Source organism: Notothenia rossii (genome assembly GCF_949606895.1).
Source record: "Notothenia rossii genome assembly, chromosome: 1".
NCBI lineage: Eukaryota > Metazoa > Chordata > Actinopteri > Perciformes > Nototheniidae > Notothenia > Notothenia rossii.
The window spans coordinates 42,498,490-42,522,345 of record NC_136912.1 but is presented as its reverse complement, the minus strand read 5'-3'; the positions used below and the strand labels follow the sequence as shown (position 1 = coordinate 42,522,345).

The 23,856-nt window shown below is 38.2% G+C and overlaps 2 protein-coding genes across 8 annotated transcripts in view; one reads left to right on the top strand and one right to left on the bottom strand.

Annotated features, from left to right (window-relative positions):
• The window catches only part of pecam1b (platelet and endothelial cell adhesion molecule 1b), a 77,385-nt gene extending 66,819 nt beyond the window's left edge, over positions 1 to 10,566 (top strand). For 4 of the 5 annotated variants that reach the window (XM_079651968.1, XM_079651970.1, XM_079651967.1 and 1 more), the window contains one exon: positions 10,335 to 10,566. In XM_079651968.1, the coding sequence (XP_079508094.1) occupies positions 10,335 to 10,433 (99 nt within the window). In that variant the 3' untranslated portion in view covers positions 10,434 to 10,566. The remainder of the gene's footprint in view (positions 1 to 10,334) is intronic. The other variant, XM_079651966.1, reaches the window with a different exon arrangement.
• Positions 10,567 to 10,642: 76 nt separating this feature from the next.
• Positions 10,643 to 21,445, bottom strand: LOC307021040 (excitatory amino acid transporter 3-like). Of its 3 annotated transcripts, XM_079652780.1 has the most exons (15): positions 21,153 to 21,444; positions 20,996 to 21,044; positions 20,733 to 20,872; positions 18,490 to 18,630; positions 16,081 to 16,167; positions 15,320 to 15,431; positions 14,671 to 14,713; positions 14,537 to 14,599; positions 14,246 to 14,427; positions 13,889 to 13,996; positions 13,395 to 13,517; positions 13,079 to 13,273; positions 12,559 to 12,693; positions 11,517 to 11,630; positions 10,644 to 11,360 (listed from the first exon to the last, which is right to left on the bottom strand). In XM_079652780.1, exons 3-15 carry the CDS (start codon positions 20,848 to 20,850, stop codon positions 11,246 to 11,248), a joined length of 1,536 nt encoding a protein of 511 aa, XP_079508906.1. In that variant the 5' UTR covers positions 20,851 to 20,872; positions 20,996 to 21,044; positions 21,153 to 21,444; the 3' UTR covers positions 10,644 to 11,245. The 3 variants fall into 3 exon arrangements, with proteins under 3 accessions (XP_079508908.1, XP_079508906.1, XP_079508907.1); XM_079652782.1 differs by lacking the exon at positions 20,996 to 21,044 and having other exon boundaries at positions 10,643 to 11,360; positions 20,733 to 20,861; positions 21,153 to 21,445; XM_079652781.1 differs by lacking the exon at positions 20,996 to 21,044.
• Positions 21,446 to 23,856: the final 2,411 nt, after the last annotated feature.

The window sequence follows — 23,856 nt, the reverse complement described above, 5'->3', positions numbered from 1 at the left end:
ATGCACACTGGACTGACCTGCTCTGGCAACCTGATTTCCACTGTACGTAATAGTATTTGGTTATGGTATATTATTTATATACATCAAAGGCACAATGCACCCCCCAGAGAGACACATGTATTGAGTGTGATATTTTGCATAGGTCATGTGAAATCATCTTTACATACTAGAAAACTGTAGGAGCAGCAACTTGTTTTGAAATTGAATTTTTAATATCCGATAATAAAGTTGATCTGTTTTCTTTATTCTTCTCTCTTCCCAGCTCCATCCATCACCATTCTCTGTTCCTACAGGTCCTGCTTGCTAATAAATGCTTTATTTTTTTACACAGTTACAAATAAAGTCAATGTATTGTATGACATGAAGTTGTGCTTCATTCTGAGTCAATAATAAATTCATTCTGCCTTCAACTGCAAAATGATTGTGGACTGCACCAACATCCATGTAGCTGCCCCCAGTAAGATGAACCAAGCAAAGCTGACACTCAACATACAGCTGTGCTCTTAAGTTGACATGAAGAATTTGTGAAATATTGGTAATTATTTGGAAAAAATGACTGACGATGCAGAAAACTTTTTTTATTTAGGAACAGTGGTCAAGTTAAGCATTTATCACTACATATGTGTCACACTTAAAGGCCCAGTGAAGTGTGCACCTGTGCATGATCTGTTATGCTAATACGTATAGTAATGACCAAAATTGTCCATTGGAACCCATATCAAAAAATGTTGGAATAGCAACAAATTTGACGAGTTTTGAATTTTCCGGGGAAATCTGCAGTCGACCTTCGCCTTCGTGGGCGTGGCTTGCGATCTACTGCGTGACGTCACGAGATGGACGCCGCTGCACTGTTTACATTCACCACCGTTCCTTTTTTCTCTTTTTCAAAGTCGAATTTCTCAACGTTTTTGAGCTAGTATTTTCCTGGAAAGTGTGTCGGAGTCGACTGGAAGTGATTGCCAATCGAGAAAACCTGAAAATGGAGGCGACAGTGAAGAAAGAGGGATGAAAAACACAGGGGAAACGATGCATTGCCGCTGGCTGTAGTAATGTCAAGTCTGCCGAAGTGGCGATGTTTCTGTTCCCAAAAGATGAAGGTGAGCCTGGCTGGTGTCATTGTTTCGTAGATTATTTGATTGATCATGATAAATAAAGGCCAGTGGTCGATTCGAGAGAGAGAGAGAGAGAAAGAGAGACTGAAAGAGTTACAGGGTTGTTGTTAGCATCTGGTGCTAGCTCGGAGCTAACGGAGATTAGCTGTTTCAACAATAAGGAGAGGGAGAGTGCTCTCCTGTGGGACTGAGAGAGATAACGTCAGCTCAGGGAGGTAAACTGTAGCCTAAGTTATCTCAGTGGGTTTGGTCATCTATGTAAACAAATATTTCCATCTATGTAATATTAGTTGTATAAAATAGGTTAAGAAATCATTCCAATGTTTTTTGATTATTGAAATATATGTTTCATATGAGTGTTGAGAGCTGTATCCATAAATCTCTTAATGTTGCCCTCAAAGTGCACCAGATTGATCACTTTCCTCATCTATCCTGTCCGAAAAGCTGTCCAAATCAATCATTTCTCTCACTAGTATCACTTTCCGGAGTCTCCGCCATGTTTACAATCGCAACTGGGTACATCTTGTGACGTCACAGCCACTATCGTCTGCAACTTCCGTTAGGCTCAGACGGCAAAATTAATAATTCATTAATTCATTAATTATGAATTATTAAAAATTATTTTAGCCATGAACAGGCACAATGATATGTAAGGAATGAAACTGCCATTTCATTTTGGTGCAAAAACATGCACTTCACTGGGCCTTTAAAAGGCCAAACACACCTCGTTTACAACTCCCCAGTTGACAGCCATAACTCCGTCTAAATTGTACCCCCCAAGCACCCTCTTCATGAGGGACGCGCATGGAGTGGATGAAAGTCCCGACCTCAGCACAGCACCAAAATTGCTGGCTGTCAACCTGCCCTGCCTGTGTAACTGCCACTGAGGATTTGTCCGCTGTCCTACGGTGGCTGTCTGGATGGCAGCTTGCTGGTCTCTGCTCAGTCGCATTGAGGCAAGAATTGCCTCAAGCCCCCGACCCCCATGCTCCTTCACCAGCTCCGGCACGTTGAAAATGGCCTGATGTTGAGGCTGCAGTTCTGGCTCAGGTGACAAAAGCCATGCCATGCCACGCTGCGCCCCTCAGTGCAGACCTGAACCAGTCTACTTCCTCAGTGGCGATGTCTCTGGCTAGTGGGTTGTATGTCTCCTCTTGCTGTTGGTAGAGTTGAGACACCGGCTGGACTACTTTTAAAGTGCCAGGCTTCCTCAACTGGCACTCAACTTCTGTGGAGCTGATCTGCCACATGGCAAATATTGCCAATGCTGCAGCGTGGCTGCATTTGTACATCCCCTGTGCACAACCACAGACAGCGCTCTGCATCGCACCATCCTCTCCCATGTAGATCTGTACAAATAAAGTAAGTACCATGTTTGTTAACATGCTATAATAGATTGAATGAGCAATACAAGGATGGTCCAGATCTGGGGGTGGGAGGGTTTATTTTTCCATAGTTTTGTCCTCTTGTCTGATTGTTGTTATTGTTTGTTTTTTCTGTAATTTGTGTTGTGATTGTACATTGTATTTTTTTTTAATGTGTATTACATTTTTGAAAAACATTTGATCAAAAAAAAAGGATTTGGTCAGGATCTAGAGTCAGTGTGTAGTTTATGAATTAATCAATGCTCTCTACATTAGGAAAACACATACCAGTGTACCAGAGGGAGTCACACACAGCTGTGCCTAGATAACCAAACAAATTGACAAGATAACCAAAATCCTTGAATCTACACACAGCAAATAAACTCAAATGACACAACGAGATGTAAAAAGGAGATCACATATATAGTCGATATAAAACTGGCCGCTTCAATCTGAAGAGCAACTCAAACAAAACACGGGAGTGTACATTGTTCTTGTGAACACTAATGTTATCCACAGCATACACACCCGTATACAGTACAACCGTTCTAGCTTCTGATTGGCTGTCCAGGTTGTCAATCACAGCCGTGGGCATATTATACTAGTCGACTCGTAACATCGCTAAACTTTTTTTCTTGACGGTTTTCTCAGTCAACTAATGCTATTGATAACAGTAACATAAATTAACACAGCCCTGCACACTGCAGTCATTATATGCCGGGTCTGTGGTTCATCATCTTCTTTTTCATTCTCCTCCTTATTGACTGACATTAACGTTAAACATTGCACTCATGTTACTCACCGAAACCTTGTAAAGCCGGTCCCGGATGCTGGCTCTTACAGAACCGACTAACTCCCCTTTCGTGTATGTACAGCTCTCAACGTGCCCAGACTTGTAGTGATTTTCAACTCGTTTTATACTTTTATTCTCATTCTGAAAGAATGAGGTGAAATGTGCCAACCAGGGTTCTCGGCTAACTTTTTTCACCATCCTCCCGTCCCGAAATACAATCTAAGCCGTCCCGAAATTAATGTGGACCGTCCCGAATTTAAAATATTAGTTTTTCTACTACTTATCATTAGTTAAAATCATTCAAAGTGACCTTTAACATAAATAAAACATCATACAAATCATTAGATGATAATTCATCAACCTTTTTATTTGAGTAAATCAGTCAATCACATGACAAAGGCCAAATATATTTAAACAAACACACAAACGAGAAAATTACTAATATTGAATCAAATCAAGTCCCATCCAATTATCAAAAAAAATCCAACACTCTGTCCTGAAGACAGAACCCAGAGTAACCACTAACCAGGAGGACAGTCTGTAACACAGTCAGGAGACTTTTACAAACTGCCCCGCCCCCTCGCACACAGACGGGAGAGAGAGATCTCGTCTGGATTGGAAAGCTCGAAAATACATCATAGACGCATGTTGTAGTCTTATTGCATATTAGAAACGGAGTTGGATAAACTAAAACTGCGATATAATGTTTATGTAGCAATACTACATATGACATATATTTTTTAAATGTCTCCAGTACCGATAAAAAGTCAGATAACGTCGGAGCTTAACGTTACCACTGTCTTTAATAATTCCGGCCCGGGCGGAGACGTTTAATACCGGGGCTCGGTACCCATCCATACATGGGGAGAGGCGCAGCATATTGCTAAGGACTAAATACGATGGAGGGTTCTCATCTCAGCCTTATTACCCATAGGGGATGAAGTGGAGTAAGTAAATAAAGAGGCCGGCGCTCCAGGGTCTGGTTCTGCTGTGCGTTTTTGTGATGTAACGGTAAAACATTTCAGAATTCCTCCACGGGATACCATTGTCATTTTACATCACTCAACCCGCGAAATACACACACTCAGTACATAGCCTACTGTAGATAGACCCGCGAATTTGCGGGCCAGGAATTCGCGGGCACAGCCAGCTGTGCGGCTGGCTGACAGCACATGGGCACAGCTTACGTATGTGTATGTGTGTATGTGTGTGTGTGTGTGTGTGTGTGTGTGTGTGTGTGTGTTTCGCGGGTTGCTAAATGTTTTGTGTGTTTATGTTGACAAGGAGGTTTAATAATTGTGTGCTACACACAACGTGCAGTCGATTTCATTTTCATCGCCGTTTGTAGTAGAGTTAGCAGGGTATTTTTATTTTAACTCTCGTCCCAAATTCGTCCCAAAATTATTTGTTATCCTCCCTGACACTATTTTTTTCGGCCCCGGGACGATGGGACGTCCTTAAGCTCGAGCCCTGGTGCCAACGTGACGGCCATCTTTGTGTTGGTGACGCGTATTGTGCGGGACCAGAGACATGTAGTTCACTGAGCGGCTTAACACAAAAAAATGTGTTACTTCACAGTTTTACGACACATTTTTATTTTTTTGACTTGCAAAATGTTCTTTTAAATTGACAAACATCATATGTGTAGTTCGTGGCACAATTCAAACGGGATCAAAATATACGTTTTCTCTCTCCATTGAATTCAATGTATAATTTTCTGCTTCCGGGGTCCCATGAGCTCCCCCGGAAAGGGAGGGACTTCGCCTCTCTATATGGCGCTGCACCCACCCATTTAGAGGGAAGATATGATTGGTCAATTGTACTGTCATTTGACATTACTCTCTCGTTCAGCTACTACAGAATGGCGAAGTCCCTCCCCTTCCGGTGGACCTCCATGGGACCTTATATCGGAAAAATAATGTATTAAAGTCAATGGGGAGAGAAAGATTATCTTTCGATCCCGTTTGAATTGTGCCACAAATTACACATATGATGTTTGTCAATTTAAAAGATAATTTTGCAAGTCAAAAAAATTAAAATTTGTCGTAAAACTGTGAAGCTACACATTTATTTGTGTGAAGCGCTCAATGAACTACAACTCTGGTCTTGCACACGTCACCAACACCAAGATGGCCGTCACGTTGGTACATTTCACCTCTTTCTTTCAGAATGAGGCAAAAAGTATTAAAAGAGGTGAAAATCACTACAAGTCTGGGCATGTTGAGAGCTGTACATACGAAAAAGGGGAGTTAGTCGGTTCCGTAAGAGCCAGCATGCGGGACCGGCTTTACAAGGTTTCGGTGAGTAACACGAGTGTAATGTATAACGTTAATGTCAGCTAGCTAACATTAGCTAACAAGGTACACTCTCGTGTTTTGTTTTAGTTGCTCTTCGAGAACGAGCAAGAGGTTTTTCATTGTCTTATATTTCAATAGTTTTAAGACAAACTTTGAATTTTTTGACATGGAAATGATTTTTTAAGATTGACAAACAACATATGTGTAATTCATGGCACAATTCAAACGGGATCAAAAGATAAGTTTTCTATCTCCATTGACTTCAATGTATTATTTTCTCTGAATAAGGTCCCATGATGCGGCCGTAAGTGGGCGTGACTTCGCCACTCTATAGCTGGGCCCTGTGTGAATTCATAGCTTGACCGCCTGGACGTCCAACAGCTCCTCTCTTCACAGTAACTCGCAGAGACGAGCTTCTTTCATTTAACCCTTCACATTCCAACAGAAACTGAATAGGCAGATTCGAAGGATTTATTTCTTTGGAAATGTTATTTGAAATACAATTAAATCAAGTTATTTTGTTAAAACTAATGAAAAATATAACAAAAACAATAACAAAAAAATATATATATTTTTTTAATGTTTTTAAATATTATTTTGTAGAATATCTTAGGCCCTCACAGAGGGCCTAGAAGGCCCTGACGGCTCGCCACTGCAAAACACTTTTTCAAATGACCCATTATTACAAAATATATTCAAAACTCACTATTCACTCTGCAGGTGGGTCGTGTGACTCTGGCACCTGTTCGACTTGTACCTCAATGTGAGGGCATTTAAAAACAAATCTATCCATCCGAAATATACAATTATTCCTACAAGTTCTGCTGTCTGTTGGCAATTTACTCGACGCGAGTTTGGGGACTTTTCACTGTGAACGTGACGTATCAGGAATGCATGACGCAGCAGACCCAACATTTCGTTGCTCTGATTGGCTGTAGGTCTATTCAAATTGCATTCTGAGGCGTTTTGATCTGACCGCGGCCACGCTGATATTATAACGCGAGAGAATTTCCACACCTTTAGTGTATAAAACTCCCCCACTACTTAGACTATTCTTTGCACCCCTCTAGCATAAGCCTGAATGGTCTCAACCATATCGCGTGAGTAACGTGCACTTGTTGTTACAGCAGGATCAGTTTGTGTGTTGTGGACACGACCGGTAGATTTTCGCAATCTCTGTTCTCAACATGCTTACTTTAACATACTTTTTCCTGGTCGGGCTAAGGTAGGGCTAAGCCATTTCTTGGTATGGCTGTAGCCTACCCCAGCCATACCCTGGCGCCGCCACTGTGTTTAACTCACACCTGTTGCTCTCGATGTAATTTAGCTGATTAAAGGAGACTAATAAAAGCCTCACGCGTGGCGTTCCACTGTCAAGGGGTGTGATATAGCGTGTAAGTTAATTACATTACAAATACTGTCTTGAGCCCCACCACTGTATGGGTTAGCCCTACCATAGATTACCCAACAAAAATACTCTGGCGCCGCCACTGTCTGTTGTGATTGGTCAACAGCTTAGAGATGTCCCAGCCCTTAGTCTATCACGTACAATGTGTTTGAGCGCTAGCCAATAAAAGCACAAGTCTAACAGCGTGATGTCACTATGTCATAGAAGTAAACAAAGGCAAGGCAAGGCAAGTTTATTTATATAGCACTTTTCTGTACGCGACAATTCAACAAAGGTGTCCAATGGAGGCTTTCAGGCAGGGGGTGAGAGATAAACTCCTTCTGGAGGGAACACAGGGCTTTGTAGACTATTTACATGCTAAAAAACAAAAAATAAGTCAAGATTGTATCTGTAGCTCAGCAGTGATTAACTGTTGATAATATAAATATAAACTGTAATGCATTAAAGTCTGAAGCTTGTGTTGTAAAATATAACTCATTTATTTTCATACAATAATAATCTTAAGAAAAAATAAGCAATTAAACACATTGAAGAAATCTTCACTAGCACCTTCGCAGCAGCCCCCCACCCCCCCCTAATCCACTATCCCACTTTTCCACCTAATTTAGCACTTTTTACTTTTCTTGTTATTTTTCTTTACTTGCTTGTAAAGCGCTTTGAGCACCAAGAAAAGCGCTATATAAATAACATGTATTATTATTATTTTATTATTATTAATATTACTAGTTCAACATTACCACTTTACATAGTTTACATAGTTATACATGTGATGTGTCCAATATGTAGTATTACAAGGAAATGTTAAATATATTTTAAGAGCCTTCTGGCCTTACTTATTTTTCTGTTGATTTAAGTCACACATCAACATGGTGACACATTTTTACATTGCATTATCTTGCACAATGATTGTTAAAAAAGGAGTTTGATACAATAGCATTACTCATGTAGTAAATGACTGAAACAGTCCGTGTGTCCCTGCCTGCACTGGCCTCCAGCTCAGAGATCCCAAGCAGAGAGTGAGAGGGAAACGGCCGTCAAAGTTTCCAGACAAGAACAAAGGCATTTGGGCTGGGGCCCGGCTTACTTCCTTATCGCCCCATCAGATCAGCAATCACATTGCCTCCTAGCCCATCTCAGCCAGCACTGTCCCCCTGCATGCTTTAATCACCGCTGCACTAACTGTTTGTCCCTACATGGTGTTAGTAAGAGGCAGCTAAAGAGAGGAATGTGAAGTAATGATCTGAGGATGTGTTGTCATGGTCCAGAAACAGTAGATTCCTTCATCAGTGCAGGGCTCGACATTATAATTGGCCCGCTTGCCCGGAAGCACTATTTAGACACCCCGGGCCAGCATAACGTACTTTCCACTTGCCCGCTCGGGCCACTAAAAATATTATTTAAAAAAAAATGTTTCCTGTGGTATTGGTATTTTGACTATCAATTTAGTTAAATTGTTTCGTTTATCAACGCTACAACATAGCGTTTCGTGAGTCGCTTGTCATTGTTGGGTGAAAAGCAAACAGCTGTTTGCTGCGGAGCGCAGTGCGAGCAGGCTCCCGTGAGCGGGAGCGCAGTGCGAGCAGGCTCCCGTGAGCGGGAGCGCAGTGCGAGCAGGCTCCCGTGAGCGGGAGCGCGCTCCTTCACTACAGACTATCGCGCCACCTAACCATTCGCCAAAATGTTTTTAATACCAGCGGTAACCGGCCAAGCGCCGGGCAAAAAACTATCTTCAAATAAAAGAAAGTCACCGGAGCAGTTAAAGGAGAGTGACAGGGAGTATGAGAAGAAGAGAGAGAGAACGTTTCAGCCAGCTTGATCGATGGAGTTGGCTTCTAGTGGTGCAGTGACGCGTCCTAAAACCCTTTTATAATCTATCGATTAGATTTATGATTCGAAAATTATAAAAGTAGGGTAGACATGTGGAGATTATCCGGCTGAACAAAACGTGCATTTATCAAACAGGTTTGTTTTCCACAGACTTTATTTCCAGCTATTTTCCAAAACCCTGTGGAGAAGTCCCATTGCTTTTTTGTCGAGGGAACCAGCGGCTTACTTCCTGGTTTTATGACGCATCACTGCACCTCTCAATATGATGCCAATATAAACAAGGTCTTCTGTCGGCTCTTTACATCAATGCCGACCTATGCTGACAAGTAAGCGAAGAGTAGAAAATATAAAAGGTACTGGCTATAGGGAAATGTCCCAGCAGTTTAGGATAATGAAGGTTCTAATCTAATCTAATACATAGCCATTACATTTCTAACTCCTATGACGGCAGAAAGCGCATTATACAAATAATAATACTCATAATAATAGCAGAAATGTTTTAACAATGACCACAATATAATTATTTTAATAAACCAAATATGATCAATTGAGGAAAGTGAGGAAGAACTGATGATTCAAATGTTGTAGTACAAGTAGTAATGTAGTTAGCATAAATTACTATTACAACAAATGTGTTAATTTTCTTCATTATTAGTCGATTTTTTTTGGACGAATGCTCCGGGCCAGTGGTTACAATCGTGGAGCCAGTGGCATTTTACCCTTAATGTCTACCCCTGCAGTGCATCTTCTTGTTGGCAGATTATGTGGATTTTGGCTGTCAGTAGTCTTAATGGTTTGTCTGATCCTCAGACTAAGGTATTTTTTGTAATGAGTCCCCAGTATAATAAATGAATCAGACATGCCAGTGTTTAATGGTGCTGCTTTGTGTGTGTGGATTAGTGATCTGTTCCATTCCCACTCCCAGCTTCTTTAAACACTTTTTTAACTCTACCCAGTGCATTCTCAGTTTCCAACCTGGTCATTTATGGGCTGGTTTTGGCTGTCAATAGTCTTATTCTGGTTCGTCTGCTCCTCAGGAAACCGTTTTTAAAGTTTGTGTTTTGGGAGAAAACCGAGCGTCTTCCTCAAGTATTTTGAGATTTTGCTCGAGTAAAAATTAGGATTTAGCAGCTAAACAGTTAGAAGATGGATGAAAATGGTTTAAAATCAGATTTTAACTTATTCAGGAAAATTTGTTTTGCACACATTTGATCAGTTTCCACTTTCTCTCCCAGACATTTGCTCTCCTATTGCCTAGCACTCCAACACATTGTAAGTGATAGGCTAAAGGGCGGGACATCTCTGAAAAGAGGTGCTGCAGCACAGGCAGTATGAGAAAATTTAAGAGCTTTTTGAACATTAAAGCATGGAGACATGTCACAGTAGAGGAACAAAATACTAATATCAACCTGAGCATGATAAATCATCTTTAACTGAGATTAGATTTCAGACTAAGGTAGATTTTGTAATAAGACCCCAAAATAGTAAACGAATCAGATGTGAAGGTGTTAAAGGCGGGGCTCTGTGTGTCAGCAGGGGTCAGTAGAGTACGCTGAGCTCAACAGTGAACAACCTGGGATCAATCACTTCCCTCCAGAGATCAACCACCACCAGGAGCTGCCCGTGGATTAGATCTGTCCCATCCCCACCCCCAGCTTCTTTACACACTTTGTTTTTCACTTTTCTAAGTTTCCAACCTGTTGAATAATTCAACACTACCTAAGCTGTTAATATTATTTTGTAGCAATAAAGGCATTTCCTTGTTTGTTGGTGTGTTTTTATTCGTGTTTATCAGACCATTACAGGACAGCTGCAACAAAATGATGGAAACACTTTATGACGCTAATGTGTAAAATGCAATTTAAACATGTTTTTATTTTTAAATGCTATAATCTTCTTTTAGCACTGTATAATTATAGATGTAAGCACTTTTTAACATTCATATTCATTTATGACTAGAACCACAACACATTTTAGAGCAATATTCGATATGATTCGTGAATAAGCCACATAAGATTTTACTTAAATTATATATAAAAGACAGTATGTATGTTTGTGAATGCTATCAAAATATATATTTTTAATGTCAATGAATATGGTGATTATGTTTTTTAGGTATTAAAATACATGACTGCAGCTTCTTTAATTTTTATTCACCAATAAATACTGAAATAAATCCAGTTAAATTCAAATACATCAATACAATTCAATACATTAATCTGTTACATTAATTAAATTCAATATATTTAGTGCAATAACTACAGTAAACCTCTTGCTTGATACAGTTTTAAAAACCTTTTACTCAATAAACTAACAACTGTGCCATATACATAACTACTACACTAAGACAAAATGAAATAAATGTGTGCTAAATAATCATGACAACTAACAACAACTTAATGGGATTTTTCTGAACTTTCTCAAGTATAGTTGTCATCTTAGCTCTACTGATATTCCAGAGCGTTGAACATGTCTTCCTCGTCCTGGGCGTGCTCCTCTGGGTTGAACTCAGCCTGGATCATGTCCAGGCTGAGTTCCTCATCATCAATGACCTGCACCCTAGCCATGCAAAGCACAAATAGGTCAGCAGAAAAAAATATATACTTTGGTTTTTAACCTGCTGCTCCTCTCTGCCACTAGACTAAATGAATTTACTTCACGTTTTCTGCAAATGTAAAGGCAAAACCCAACAAATAAGACGAGATAGATTTGTACCTTGGCGTTGGCGGTTCTTGTTCCATTTCTCCCATTTGTCCTTTTGACACCTGGTGAACGATTGCCACGCCAATACAGTTTCCCAAGACGTTGACAACACTGTTGCAGCGGTCTCTGAAAGACACCAACAGACCATAAAAGTTGAGCAGATGTTCTGATTTTTTTTTTTTCTTTGATCCATTTGCACTTTAGCTGACCGACCAAAAGGACAAAAGAATGTTAGCTGGTTAGCGAACCATTTCGCATAAAGCATAAAAGAGGTAATACATATCTTAACTGACCATTGACTGTTTAGAAGCGGTCAGGACACATTTGCTCAGACAACAAAACAAAAACACTATAAGTGTATTGAGCTTCCCACACTCAATACATTAGAAATGTATGCCTTAGTTGTTGTCTGTCTAATATTGAAAATGTTGAATTTAATTTCAAAATATTTACACAATATAGCTTAAATACAAAAAAATGTATGCTAATAATGACAAAGTACCATCCTCTACAGGGGCCAGCATTCCCACTCACAACTGTGAAACACATGCATGTGTTGAAGTACATTTACTCAAGTATGTACTTGATTTTGGGGTATTTGTACTTTACTTGGTTATTCTTATTTTATAAGCCAATATTGTACTTTTATTCTGCTGCATTTATCTAACAAAAGAAGTTACTAGTTACTAGTACAGATTCTGATTATTCGCTAATAAGAAATATAAATAAAGTAAGATATATAATTAGAGGTTAAGATATTCAGTAGTAGTATATCAAGTAATTAAAATAAGCTGCACGTTTACTAGCTGTGACAAACAAGTGAATGCATCAATAATCACAATCCAATATTTAAGTTGATATGGCTCTGAATTGAGCTACATCGCCCAATAAGTACTTTTATTTTTTGTTATTCAAGTATATTTTAATGCCCATACTTTTGTACTTCTTCTTAAGTAAGATATTAATTGCATGACTTGTACTTGTAACTGGTGCACCAGTCAAGAAACAGAAAAGGCAGCTACAGTCATTTCTACATTACTTGTATTAAACTTACAGGAGCCATTCTACAACCACCAGAATGGTGGCTTCCTTGGCAGGTAAACCAACGGCCATCAGAACAAACATAGTGGTCATTCCTCCAGTAGCTGGGATCCCTGAGGATCCTATGCTGCACACTCCTGATGTCAACCTGCAGATCAAACACAAAAACATACAACTTTACCAAGTCTATTCCTTTTAAACGTCTCATCTTGTACACTTTTAACCAATATTATAAAAAAGCTCAGTTGGATACTGCATTCTGATTGGTACATTTTGACATTCACCCCAAATTGCTCCTGTGGGGATTGCCCACAGTATTGAGTATGTAAGTCGCTTTGGATAAAAGCGTCTAACAAGCGACATGTAATAAGCGGGATCAAATTCAGAAACAGGTAATTATAGCTAAATAAGCCCCTTTAGGGTTTATTCAAAACACCCTGTCAAGGCTCCTTTTTACTACAATGTCCTGCACACTAAATATTATCACTTCTTAACTTGCTATGGTGATGATGGTATGATTTTGAGTGGCCTACGTAATAGCGATTAACTGGCCGATTTTCAGGTGGATGTGGTTGATTTGGGTAATGAAGATGGCTGCGGCCACTTCATAAAGGGCAGTTCCATCCATGTTGATGTTGGTCCCGATGGGCAGCATGTACTGAGTGACACTTTTGTCGATCATGAGTCGGCTCTCACAACATTGAGTAGTGAGTGGTAGTGTTTTCACGCTGGGAAACACACAATGCATGCTTAGTTAGTGAAAATATTAGAAATGTACATCTCTCAAAGATATGCTTGCAGATCTAATGATGAATGTTGAAATATCAACTCTGTGTTACATCGTCTCACCTTGACGAGGTGAACAGTGCCTTCTTTAAAGCGGGAAAAATCTCCTTGATAACGTCATAGGGGTTACGTCTCGTACACAGGAAATAGGTCAGAGGCAAAACTATTGTTGAGTGAATTATGAGCCTGAAACACAAAATGAATGCACAATTAATATGAAATCATCTGATACAATTGCTGACACAGTTTGTCTACACAATGCAGCTGCCGGGCAAGAGTATTAAAACGACAAGACTGTAACAGCAATCCCAGGGTCTCAGGAAGTGAGCCGAGCATGGCTGCCTTCTGCTGCTCATTACATTTTTTGGGGGGCGTAATGTCTGTTTTGGTCTGGTATAACCAGTAGCTTTTGGTGGATAAAATTAACAAATGTGTTGCTTTAGCTTACTGTAGCTTGATGACTCGTTAAGGCTACAAGTGAGGTTAAATAAAATACCTGATTGATATATTATTTAACGCAAGGCTACTACTTTTAGACCAAAAAAGGTGGAACATACCCAATAATAACCAGTGCCATGAACTTTCCAATTTGGAAAATAGTTTCCACGTCATCAAACTCAACAACATGGCTTGTGGTCAAGAACAGCACTCCAACTGGCAAGAAGCTGAAAGATAACAATGACATGAAAAATATGTAGATATTAGTTCAAAAGAAATCAGCTATGTTTTTGTCATTGAAGAAAATGAGAAATCAAAATAATAATGGATTCATATCGTTGGATGCGAAAACCTGAAAAATGGTCTAAAAGTAACAGAGGTAAAAGTTCACTTACTCTAATGTAAAACTGTGGGCAGAAAAGGAAGTGGAATTTAACTGTATTTCTCGTTTCATAAGGTCTGTTGTACAAGCTTACCTCAGTATCATGTTGACAATTATTTTTGTGGCCTCGTTGAGGGCATGAAAGACCTCTACAAGGACTTTCCCATCTTTTCCAATCCTGTTGAAGATTATGCGGAATATTAAAGCCCACACAATCAGGCCCAAAATGTTGGTTCCATCGACATATTTGACCGACAGTCGCATTTCTGTCACATTCTGTAACAAGAGAAAAATGTCATAGCAAAATGATCATGAATCAAACATCAACGTCTTTCATGTAAACTTCAAAAAACAATCTTCAACAGTGACCAGGATTTTTTTTTACCATATCCAGGCTAGAATTGAACTCATCCGATTCAACTTCATATTCCAACCTATCAGTCTCGTACTACAAAAGATAAATAAAGTTTTAGCGACATTAATAATACAAATGAGCAGTTTGTCCTAATTGAAGCATACCTGTCTGAAGCAAGCCTGAATCAGGCATTTAGGCGCCATATTCCTATGGACAAAAAATAAGTCACACCATCAGTATGTTTGGAAATGGTGAAACAACCAAGGAATTGTGTCTTAATCAAGGACATTATGCAACATTTTTGTATTAAATGACTTCGTTGAATACTCAAATCTGATTTGGGCATCCAGCAGTCTGCTCTTTTTGATACCAGTCAAGTCAAGGGACAAGTGGAGTCATATCAATCCGCAGAAAGGAGAACAGTCAATTTAAAGGCAGGTGTCTCCTCCATTGGAAAACCCTATGGAATACTTTTTATATATACATTTTTAAATGAGCAGAGAGCATGGAACTTTGGAATTATGGCGGCAAAGCTGTCCCCAGTAAAGAAATGAAAAAGAGAACAATTAGAAGAAAGGAAAAACAATGTTTCAGGGTGATTCAAACCCCCTCCATAACCCTGTCAGTTTATTTTTGTTGCTATAACGGCTAGTTCGCTGCACATGATCTGCACTGAAGAACACCTGAAATACATCATTATTTCTGCTAAAGGAGATGATGAATGGATTTGAGTTCTCTAAATGTTTTAGCTGTTTCTGACTTAAAAGCCTTGCTGAACTGAATATGCGGGGAAAGCAGAAATGTTCTTCTCACCTTATGATGTCCATCAAGGAGTCAACATTGAAGAAGGGGTGAACGTCTTCTGGGTCTTCTCCTTCAACAGCATGAGCAGTCCCTGGTTCGAACATCATCACCAGAACGATCCCTGCAACACAGAATCCATGGTGGAGCATGAGAAGCAAAAACACCCCGTTCATGTGAGAAAGAGCACAAGCAGCTCCATTGAACACAATAATATAATAATAATAATGCAGGTTTGAACATCATACTGTGAATGATTCATGTTTTTTAAAGGGGCCTTACTGTGCTAATTTTCAGATTCCTATTTTTTGCCTCTACTCTAACAGTCTTCATGCTTTAATGTGCTGCAGCACCACTTTTCACCCTCTGTCTGAAACCAGAGCCCAGTCTGCTCTGATTGGATAGCTGGCCGACTCTCTTGTGATTGGTCAACAACTCAGAGATGTCCCGCCCCTTAGCTTGTATCATGTACAATGCATTGGAGCTCTAGCCTATAGAAGCTTCAGGCTACATTACCTTTGTATTTTGATACTCAGATTAGGCTTCTGATTACAACTTTACAGGTAACTAGTAATTGTAACAAATAACATTTTTAAGTAACCTTCCCAAACCTGGAAATAAGTCAATATGTAACCTTGTTGATATAGCTGTATTACAACGGTCAGAGTGAGTTTTAAATTGCATATTTACACGCTCAAGTGAAAAGCAAAGGAAATCTTCAAATGCCATGTGCAGCAAATGTGAATAAAAAGAAGCCAAAGTCTTGCTCTTACCAATGGTCAAAGACATGAGAGTGGTTGAGAGAAAGTATGCTGCTGCACGTCCAGCGATTACTCTGTGAGCTTCAAAACCAGAAGCACCTGGAAGAAACAACAACATGAGCTACAGGACACTAAAATCATGAAAAACTCCAGTTCAGGAGTGTTATTTAAAACCTCTGTGAGGAAGATAGAGACACATAAAGTATGACATCTCTAAATAGAAACCATTGGTGTTAGACATGTGAAACATTGTATTATTCACATAATCACGGCTTGTTTTAAATGCAAATCTTCTAAAGTCCATTTCAGGAATGTTAAAACTTTATGAACATTCTAATCCCTCTATAATCTGATACAAAAGCAATAACCTCCAACTATGATACACAACTAATCAGTGCTATAATTCTTCTTCTGGGCAACAACTTATATATATTTTTTTATTTTAAATATTATGTGCATGACGTGTATCTAATTGTATTTTATTTTGATTTTTCTTTTGTCTCTATCTATACTTTTGCTGTAACAACTATAAATGTCCCCTCAATAACAAATAAAGGAACTCTGATTCTGAGAATTAAAAACTGCAATGGCTAAAAGTTAATCTCGGGTAGAAACGTTGTTATTAACTAAAAAATACAAAACCTGACAGTATTCAGTTCTTTGAAATGAATCTGCAACTAAAGATTATTTTGAAAATGGATTCATCTGAATATTTTCTCAATTGATTAATCTATAAAATGTCATAGAAAAGTGAAATATTTATCAAAGTCAAAGGTGATGTCTTTAAAAGTTTAGTTTTGTCCGTGTAAATCCCACACTTATTCACTTTATTACGATATGAAGCGAGAAAAGCAGGAAATCTCTGTATTAAAGAGTCTAAAAACTGGCCTATTTTCCATAAAAATGACAGTTCTTCTTTGGAAATGAGTAATATAATATGTGTTCTAAAAATACCACAGCGTAAACAGATGGCAGGATTTAACTGTACATGCATACTTGTTTAAGGAAATTCATGAAATAGGTGAAGTTCTGGGTCAGATCATTTAAAGAGGATAACGGGTGTACGAATGAGGGGTTAGAATATTTATTGGGAAAGCTTGAGGGCTCACCCCACAACCCAACTGAATCCCTGTAATGGAGTGAAGCCTCATTCAGCTCTCATTCTAACATACAGTATGTTACAGGAGGATAAATGGATATTTACTTCTTTAATGGAAGGTCAAATATGGACATAACACGTTTTTTAGCAGAATAGAACAGAACTTCATTCTTCGTGAAACAATTGTACATTTCATCTGAACAATTCACAGAGTAACACAGTAGACCATTTTATTCTGAACTACTTTCTAACACAGAAATCCCGGTTCCGGTCATTTTGGAGGTGATCGTGGGTCATAAAGGTGGCTCAGTGCAAATGAAGGGCAAGAAGGAGAAAAAGGGCACGACAAGCCTACTGTATGTTGTAGCTTTCAAAACATAAATAAGCCTTTGCAAAAGATTAAAGAAGCAGGATGTATTTTTATCAAGATTGTTGAACATTAAACAACAATTCTGACATTTTAAGGGGAGGTGATAATAATGTTTTACTCAGACAAGTAAAAAGTAGAATTCCAGAGCAATAAAAATGCACCATTGATAAATCCATTAAACGTTGGTCTGAACTAACCAGTAGTTAAGTTGGCTGATTTTAGCAAACTTTAGGTTAACATTAATAAGTAGGTTTATCTGCAACATTAATCTACTTGTGTTAGTTTTAGCATTTACCATGCTGCTGTAATTGTGACTTGTGGCACTGGCTACTCTTCATCACGAGTTACACTCTCCTTAATTAAGGGTATTAAGGTTATAGAAGCAGTATGTTCCTTTGAACCCTTAAATATGTTTTGTATCATGTGGGATACAGTCATTTGAGAGGTTGCGTCCATGTTTAAAATGGGTGTAATAACAGTGTAATTATTACAGTCTTATATGGGTGTAATATTGTTGTTACATGGCTGTAGTATCTGTTTAATAAAACAGCGGTGTAATAAAAGTATAACATGGGTATAATCTGGATGTAATACAGATGTAATAATGGTGTAACATGGGTGTAAAAGGGGTGTATAAATGTGTTTAATTTTAATTAAATGAATCATGGATGTAATAATATTATAATAGGGGTGTAATAACAGTGTAATTATGGTGAGAAATGAGTGTAATTTTGCTGCTACATGGTGTGTGGTCGAATAACAGTGTAATGTGGGTGTAATATTGGTTTAACGTGGTATAATAAGGGTGTAATAGGGTTATATTATTGTGTAATATGGGTGTAGTCTTAAAAATAGCAATCAATTACTTTCCAACATTTTTAAATTGTGATTGCACACAATTTTTCACCTTATTATATGAGCTAACAGTGTGAGAAATACTGCCGTGGCTTACCTGTTATCATATTGGTCAGAAGGAGAGGCACGGTCACCAGCTGAAGCATCTGCATGAGGATTTCTCCCGGGAAGCCGATGTACTGCTTGTCGTGTTCCGAGATTTGGATGTAGAACTTGAGAATAAAGCCCGCAGTCATACCTGTGAGACAATTTACGGAGAAACATTTTAGAAATGTTGCAAAGAAAAGGTTTAAATAGCTGGGAACCGCAATTAAGTAATACAATAATACACATTTTCACCACTTCAGCCATCCATAATCATTTGGGGGAAATTTGTAGAGCACTTTCAATTCTTCAACAAAGCTCCATTACCATTAAAACCTTATGTTAAAGTCAGGTTAAATGTAGCTCTTGAATAATTATATGTAATTAAAAAAGGTCACATGATTATAGAATTCATATTTCTTGATCTTTGTTTCCATGTTTATATTGACTGTATTGCATTTGTATGTTTTGGCTCATTTTATGGCTGGAACACATTTAGACTGGGTCATTTTTTATACATTTCTTAAAATCAAGCGCTGTGCATTGACGTCTAGGTCTGCAACAACAACTAACTTTTTTTATTGTCAATTACTATCTTGAAGAATTAGTTGTATTGTCAATAAAATACCGAAAATGCCCAAGATTATCTCCCCAACAGTTTTGTTTTCTCCACAACTGAAGATGTTGGATTTATTGTCATAGGGTGGTTATGACACACGGTACATATTCACATTGAGGAAGCTGGAATCATAGAAGTTCCATTTTTTCTCTTAAAAAAAATACTAACATTGACAATCAAAATAGATGCCGATTATTTTAATAATCAACAACTAAAGAATATATCTATTCAACTTTGCAGTTCTAATGCTGTTGGACTGTCCGCTGGATTTATCCATCTGACACATTGTCGATCACTTGAACAAGAAATGTTGCTGTATGCAAGAAAAACCATTAGAGTGGAACGGCAACAATAGAACTTGGCAACATTTTCATTAAATTACATTCTTTAAAATGTGTAAAACCACTAAAATATATATATAATCATTGATCATTCTAACCTGTTCATCTCAGTTATGTCAATGACCATTTAAAAATGGATTACATGTTCTTCATTCATAACTGCTAATAATGACTTCTGATGTATCTTCATAAACTGTACTAATGTCATACTGCAAGGCAGAATGCCATGACCTTAAAAGTGAAATATTAAAGTGTCTCTTGTTAAACTAAATGGGCGGTAGACATTTGACATGGAGTTATTATTATCATGGCAACTCTTTTAACAGCTCTGTAATGATTTAAATTGTCTACTGGAATTAGATTTAACCTGGGGAGACCATTTGCTACTCTACTACATTTGGAAGCAAATGTTTTACTTTTTACTCCACTATATTTATTTTACAGATTCATTTAGTTACAGGATGGTGTGGTTGCCTTGGTAACAGGTTATTGTTATGACTTGATTATGTAATGGAATCCTTGGAAAAATAACTATTTCCTCAAAGTGTTTTATACAGTTTGATGTATCTTACTGATGTTGTCATTCAAATATGCTTTTGATATTTTTTACATTTGTTATTTTATTTCAATTAAGGTTTGTTTCTAATTTCAGTAAAAAGCCACTTCTAAAAAAGCTTTAAATATGTAACACACTGTAAGAACTGGAAATCTTGCCAAGTAAAACTGTTCTAATATCTAGTTATAATATGTCTTTACATTTGCTATAAGACTTAAGAAGTAACAATGTAGTGAGATATACATAAGGGTCTAGTTTTTAGACAATTCATCTTAGTTAAGTCAGAGACTCTCGAAAACATCTTATTTTGATTTGTATCTCAGATGAAACAATTTTTTTAAGCTGCTGTGGTATTTTTAAAAGATGGATCATCTTGTTTCAAGAAATGAATCTTACTTGATTTTGATAGACACCGTTTTATTGGAAACACACCAACTAACACAAGAAAATCGAAAACGTTTCCAATCATTTCCTGATCCTGGTAAAATATAGTTCTAAATAATTTAAAATAAATATTTAGGTTAAACAGTGGAAGTGAAAACACCTTATTTTTATTATAATTTAACTTGATTTAGGGGCAGCATTTTTCCAGTGCACAGTCTCTGCCCCTGAACGGCACATGCCGTGTCTACATAGACGTTAACCGTTAAATAGCATTACTAGCTAACCAAGCTAACGCTACTTCGATTTCCAAACAAAATAAAGTTAGTAAGATAGCTATGTAGTTTCTTATCACCTACCCAGGGCCACGGCCGAGAGAATTGCAGCCAGATAGCTGTTTTGAAGCAAGGCATCCCAGCATTTCTTCACTAGGCCCCGGCCGTTTTCGGACTCTTGTTCAGGAACGTTAGTCTCCATCTTCCTACAGTCTGGTTGTTAGCTTAAAGTAAATAAACAGATATTAGCTAAAGCACAATTCTGAATTCATATTTAGATAATTTAATAATAAACATTCAGATTACATTTATAAGTCAAACTAACATATTAACTAAAGCTTACTCACCAACAAGTTAAAAAGAGCTCAGCCTGGCTGTTGGCTGAAACTAAACAAACTGACATTCCAAAATACTTAACTGATGCCTAAACATTCAGAGAAAACAGTTCAAACGTATTTTTTTACTGAAATAAAATGTATACATTTGACAGAATAGGTTACTCACCAGAACAGATAAAGTGAGGTCCGTAGCACCAGCTAGTATATGTTGAACTTGTTTTAGTGTTTTTATTCAAACTTCATTTCTAACAGACTTAAAGTGATCTATGAAACTCAACAGATCAGGCTCCATGGCAACCCGGACTCCCTGACACATTACACTTTATGTTATGTCAAACATTCTCATTCTGTTCAATTGTATTTTCTATGAATAATATCTGTCTGCAAAGTAGTTAATATTGTAATGTTCCTTGTATGCACCGTCAGGGGGCGCCATTGCACCAATACTATCAAGCCAGTCATCCCTCCTCCCCTCGCAGGTGTTTTCGTTTCTTGTTGGTTATATCCAGCGCCGTATACACAAGTTATTGAGCCGTTTCCGCTCTACATCCTGAACTCCTCCCTTCGATGCAATGCACTTCCGTTTTGGCGGACTGGGTTTGTTTTGCTAGCTAGCTCCGTTGTGCCGACAAAGCACTGATATCGCAGAGACAAAGAGGATATAACAATTACAACATGAAGAAAAGTGGTTCGGGAACTACGTGTGCGGTAGTTGGTTGCAATCACTCGAGAAAGCACCTGAACGAGTGGTTAGATAGAGAGTGCTACGACCACAAACCAGCACCCAGCACCCAGCCATGTTGTTCATTAAATACAGATAAACACAACAAATACTGCATGCATTGTATTTTTTAATATTATATATGAATATTTTCATAGTGATGTAATTGTGTGGGCTGCTTTTATATTTTAATTTGTAATACCTGTTAGGATTAAACATGTGATCTTTCTTGTTGAAGCCATTTCTTTAGTTTCCTCTCAACAATTAATTCATTCAGTGTTATTTATGTACAGTATGAGCTTAATATGAATGATGAACTGTGTTAAAAGAAATTGTAGCACTCTAAGGAACATATGAAATGCAATAATGCAATAACAATGCAATAATGAAATTAAATTACATCAAACTTTATTTTCACTCAAACAGTACAGGCACATATGATATATTGCACAGCATAAAGAGATCATGTAAATTGTGCATTATGTAAACAACAGACAACTGTTGGCTCCTGTGGGCATGACCTAAATAAGGCAGTTTATTTTGGTTTTATGCTGGGCCACGTCGTCATGTTATCCTCCCAGTTTTGCACTGAATTCGGGTGGGGGAGAGTAACGCCATCTCCAGTCAAAGAAGTAGAATCGTGTTCCCAAGCTAGCATCACTGTTAGCATCGAAATCGCTGTGTTTACACCAGTGCCCGTCTGACTGTTTACATCGGTTTACACCGACAGACGCTGTGCAAAAGACTTCCGGCGGAAATGAAGTGCATTTGTGTAGTGTCATGGCGCTACCCGTGTTTTGGCGCGTAAACTTGTCTATAGATAGAAGAGTTACGACAGCGGAAGTCCAAAAACGGTTATCGTCACGTGGTTCATGCAGACGAGAATCGTTCCCCGGAAGTTCATGGCGGGCAATGTGAATGCATTGATAACAGGAGATAGAACTTCGACTTTTGGTAATTATTAGTGAATAAAGGTTTTGATTTGCAATATTTATACAACAAATCGATATGTGTATGTATTTACATCAATATGTTTTAAAAAATAAAATAGAATTTGCTAATATTAAGTGATAATATTAAGATTAGTGTGAACAACTAGTTTACATGTTAGGCTAACAGTGCCTTGGTTAAAGAGCCTGTTGCTGTTCATTTATAGCTTTGAATTCTTTCAAACCAATATTATCTTCTTAAACTTGTATAGTAGTCAGGAGCATCACTTTCTAATGTTTATTGATATATTTAGAGGGAGGGGATCTAAAGGAATGCTTCAAAATTCAGATTAGATTAATTTCTACCATTTTCTTAAATTCATGGTAGTTTCAGTAATCCCATGGTAATTGAGGACACAAGTTATCTAAATGACTAATGTCATCTTTATGGCTTTCAGAAAGGACAGGAGACCGACAGGTGACTATCAAAGGACTAGCAGCAGCAGCAGCAGCAGCAGCAGCATGATGATGATGATGATGTTAAATGTGTTGTTTTAGGAACATCCATTGCAAATACATGGAATTCAATAAACATTGAATAGCATATCATGCAGTTTGTCTGTGCCTTTTCCTCCGTGTTGTCCTGGTTTGCTGTGCTGCCTCCTAGTCGCCACCATGGTTTGCTGTGCTGCCTGGGGATGCTCAAATCACTCTGAGAAAGGAGTACGAATGTACGGCTTCCCCACTGACACAGAGCGGAGGAAAAAATGGCTGGCACAAGTCAGCAGGAGCAATTTCATGACCAACAGCAAAAAAATATGTGAGGTTAGGTTATTGTATACAAACACTGCATTTGCACTTTTTCACAAAACGAAAACCACACCATTGGGAAAGCTTAATGTTTTGTTAAATACAAAAAAACAGGGAAAGGCTTGAAAAACACAGAGTTGAGACTCAGGGTGCAGGGTGAGGGTCTCAGTGCAGGTATTCAGGCTCCATTGAATCCCCCTCTGGTTCTTGTGCTGAAAGAGGGAGTAACAGACAGGCAAAAGGGTTATACACACCTATATAGCACACCTATTGGATGGGAAATTGCCTTGGGGAGATAAGGTGTGGTCTTTGTTCCGAACTGAAGTTATGGAACTTTATTATTTGTGAGTTTAACAAAGTATGACAAATGGCATCAGTAACAGATGTGATATGAATTTCTATAAAGTTGT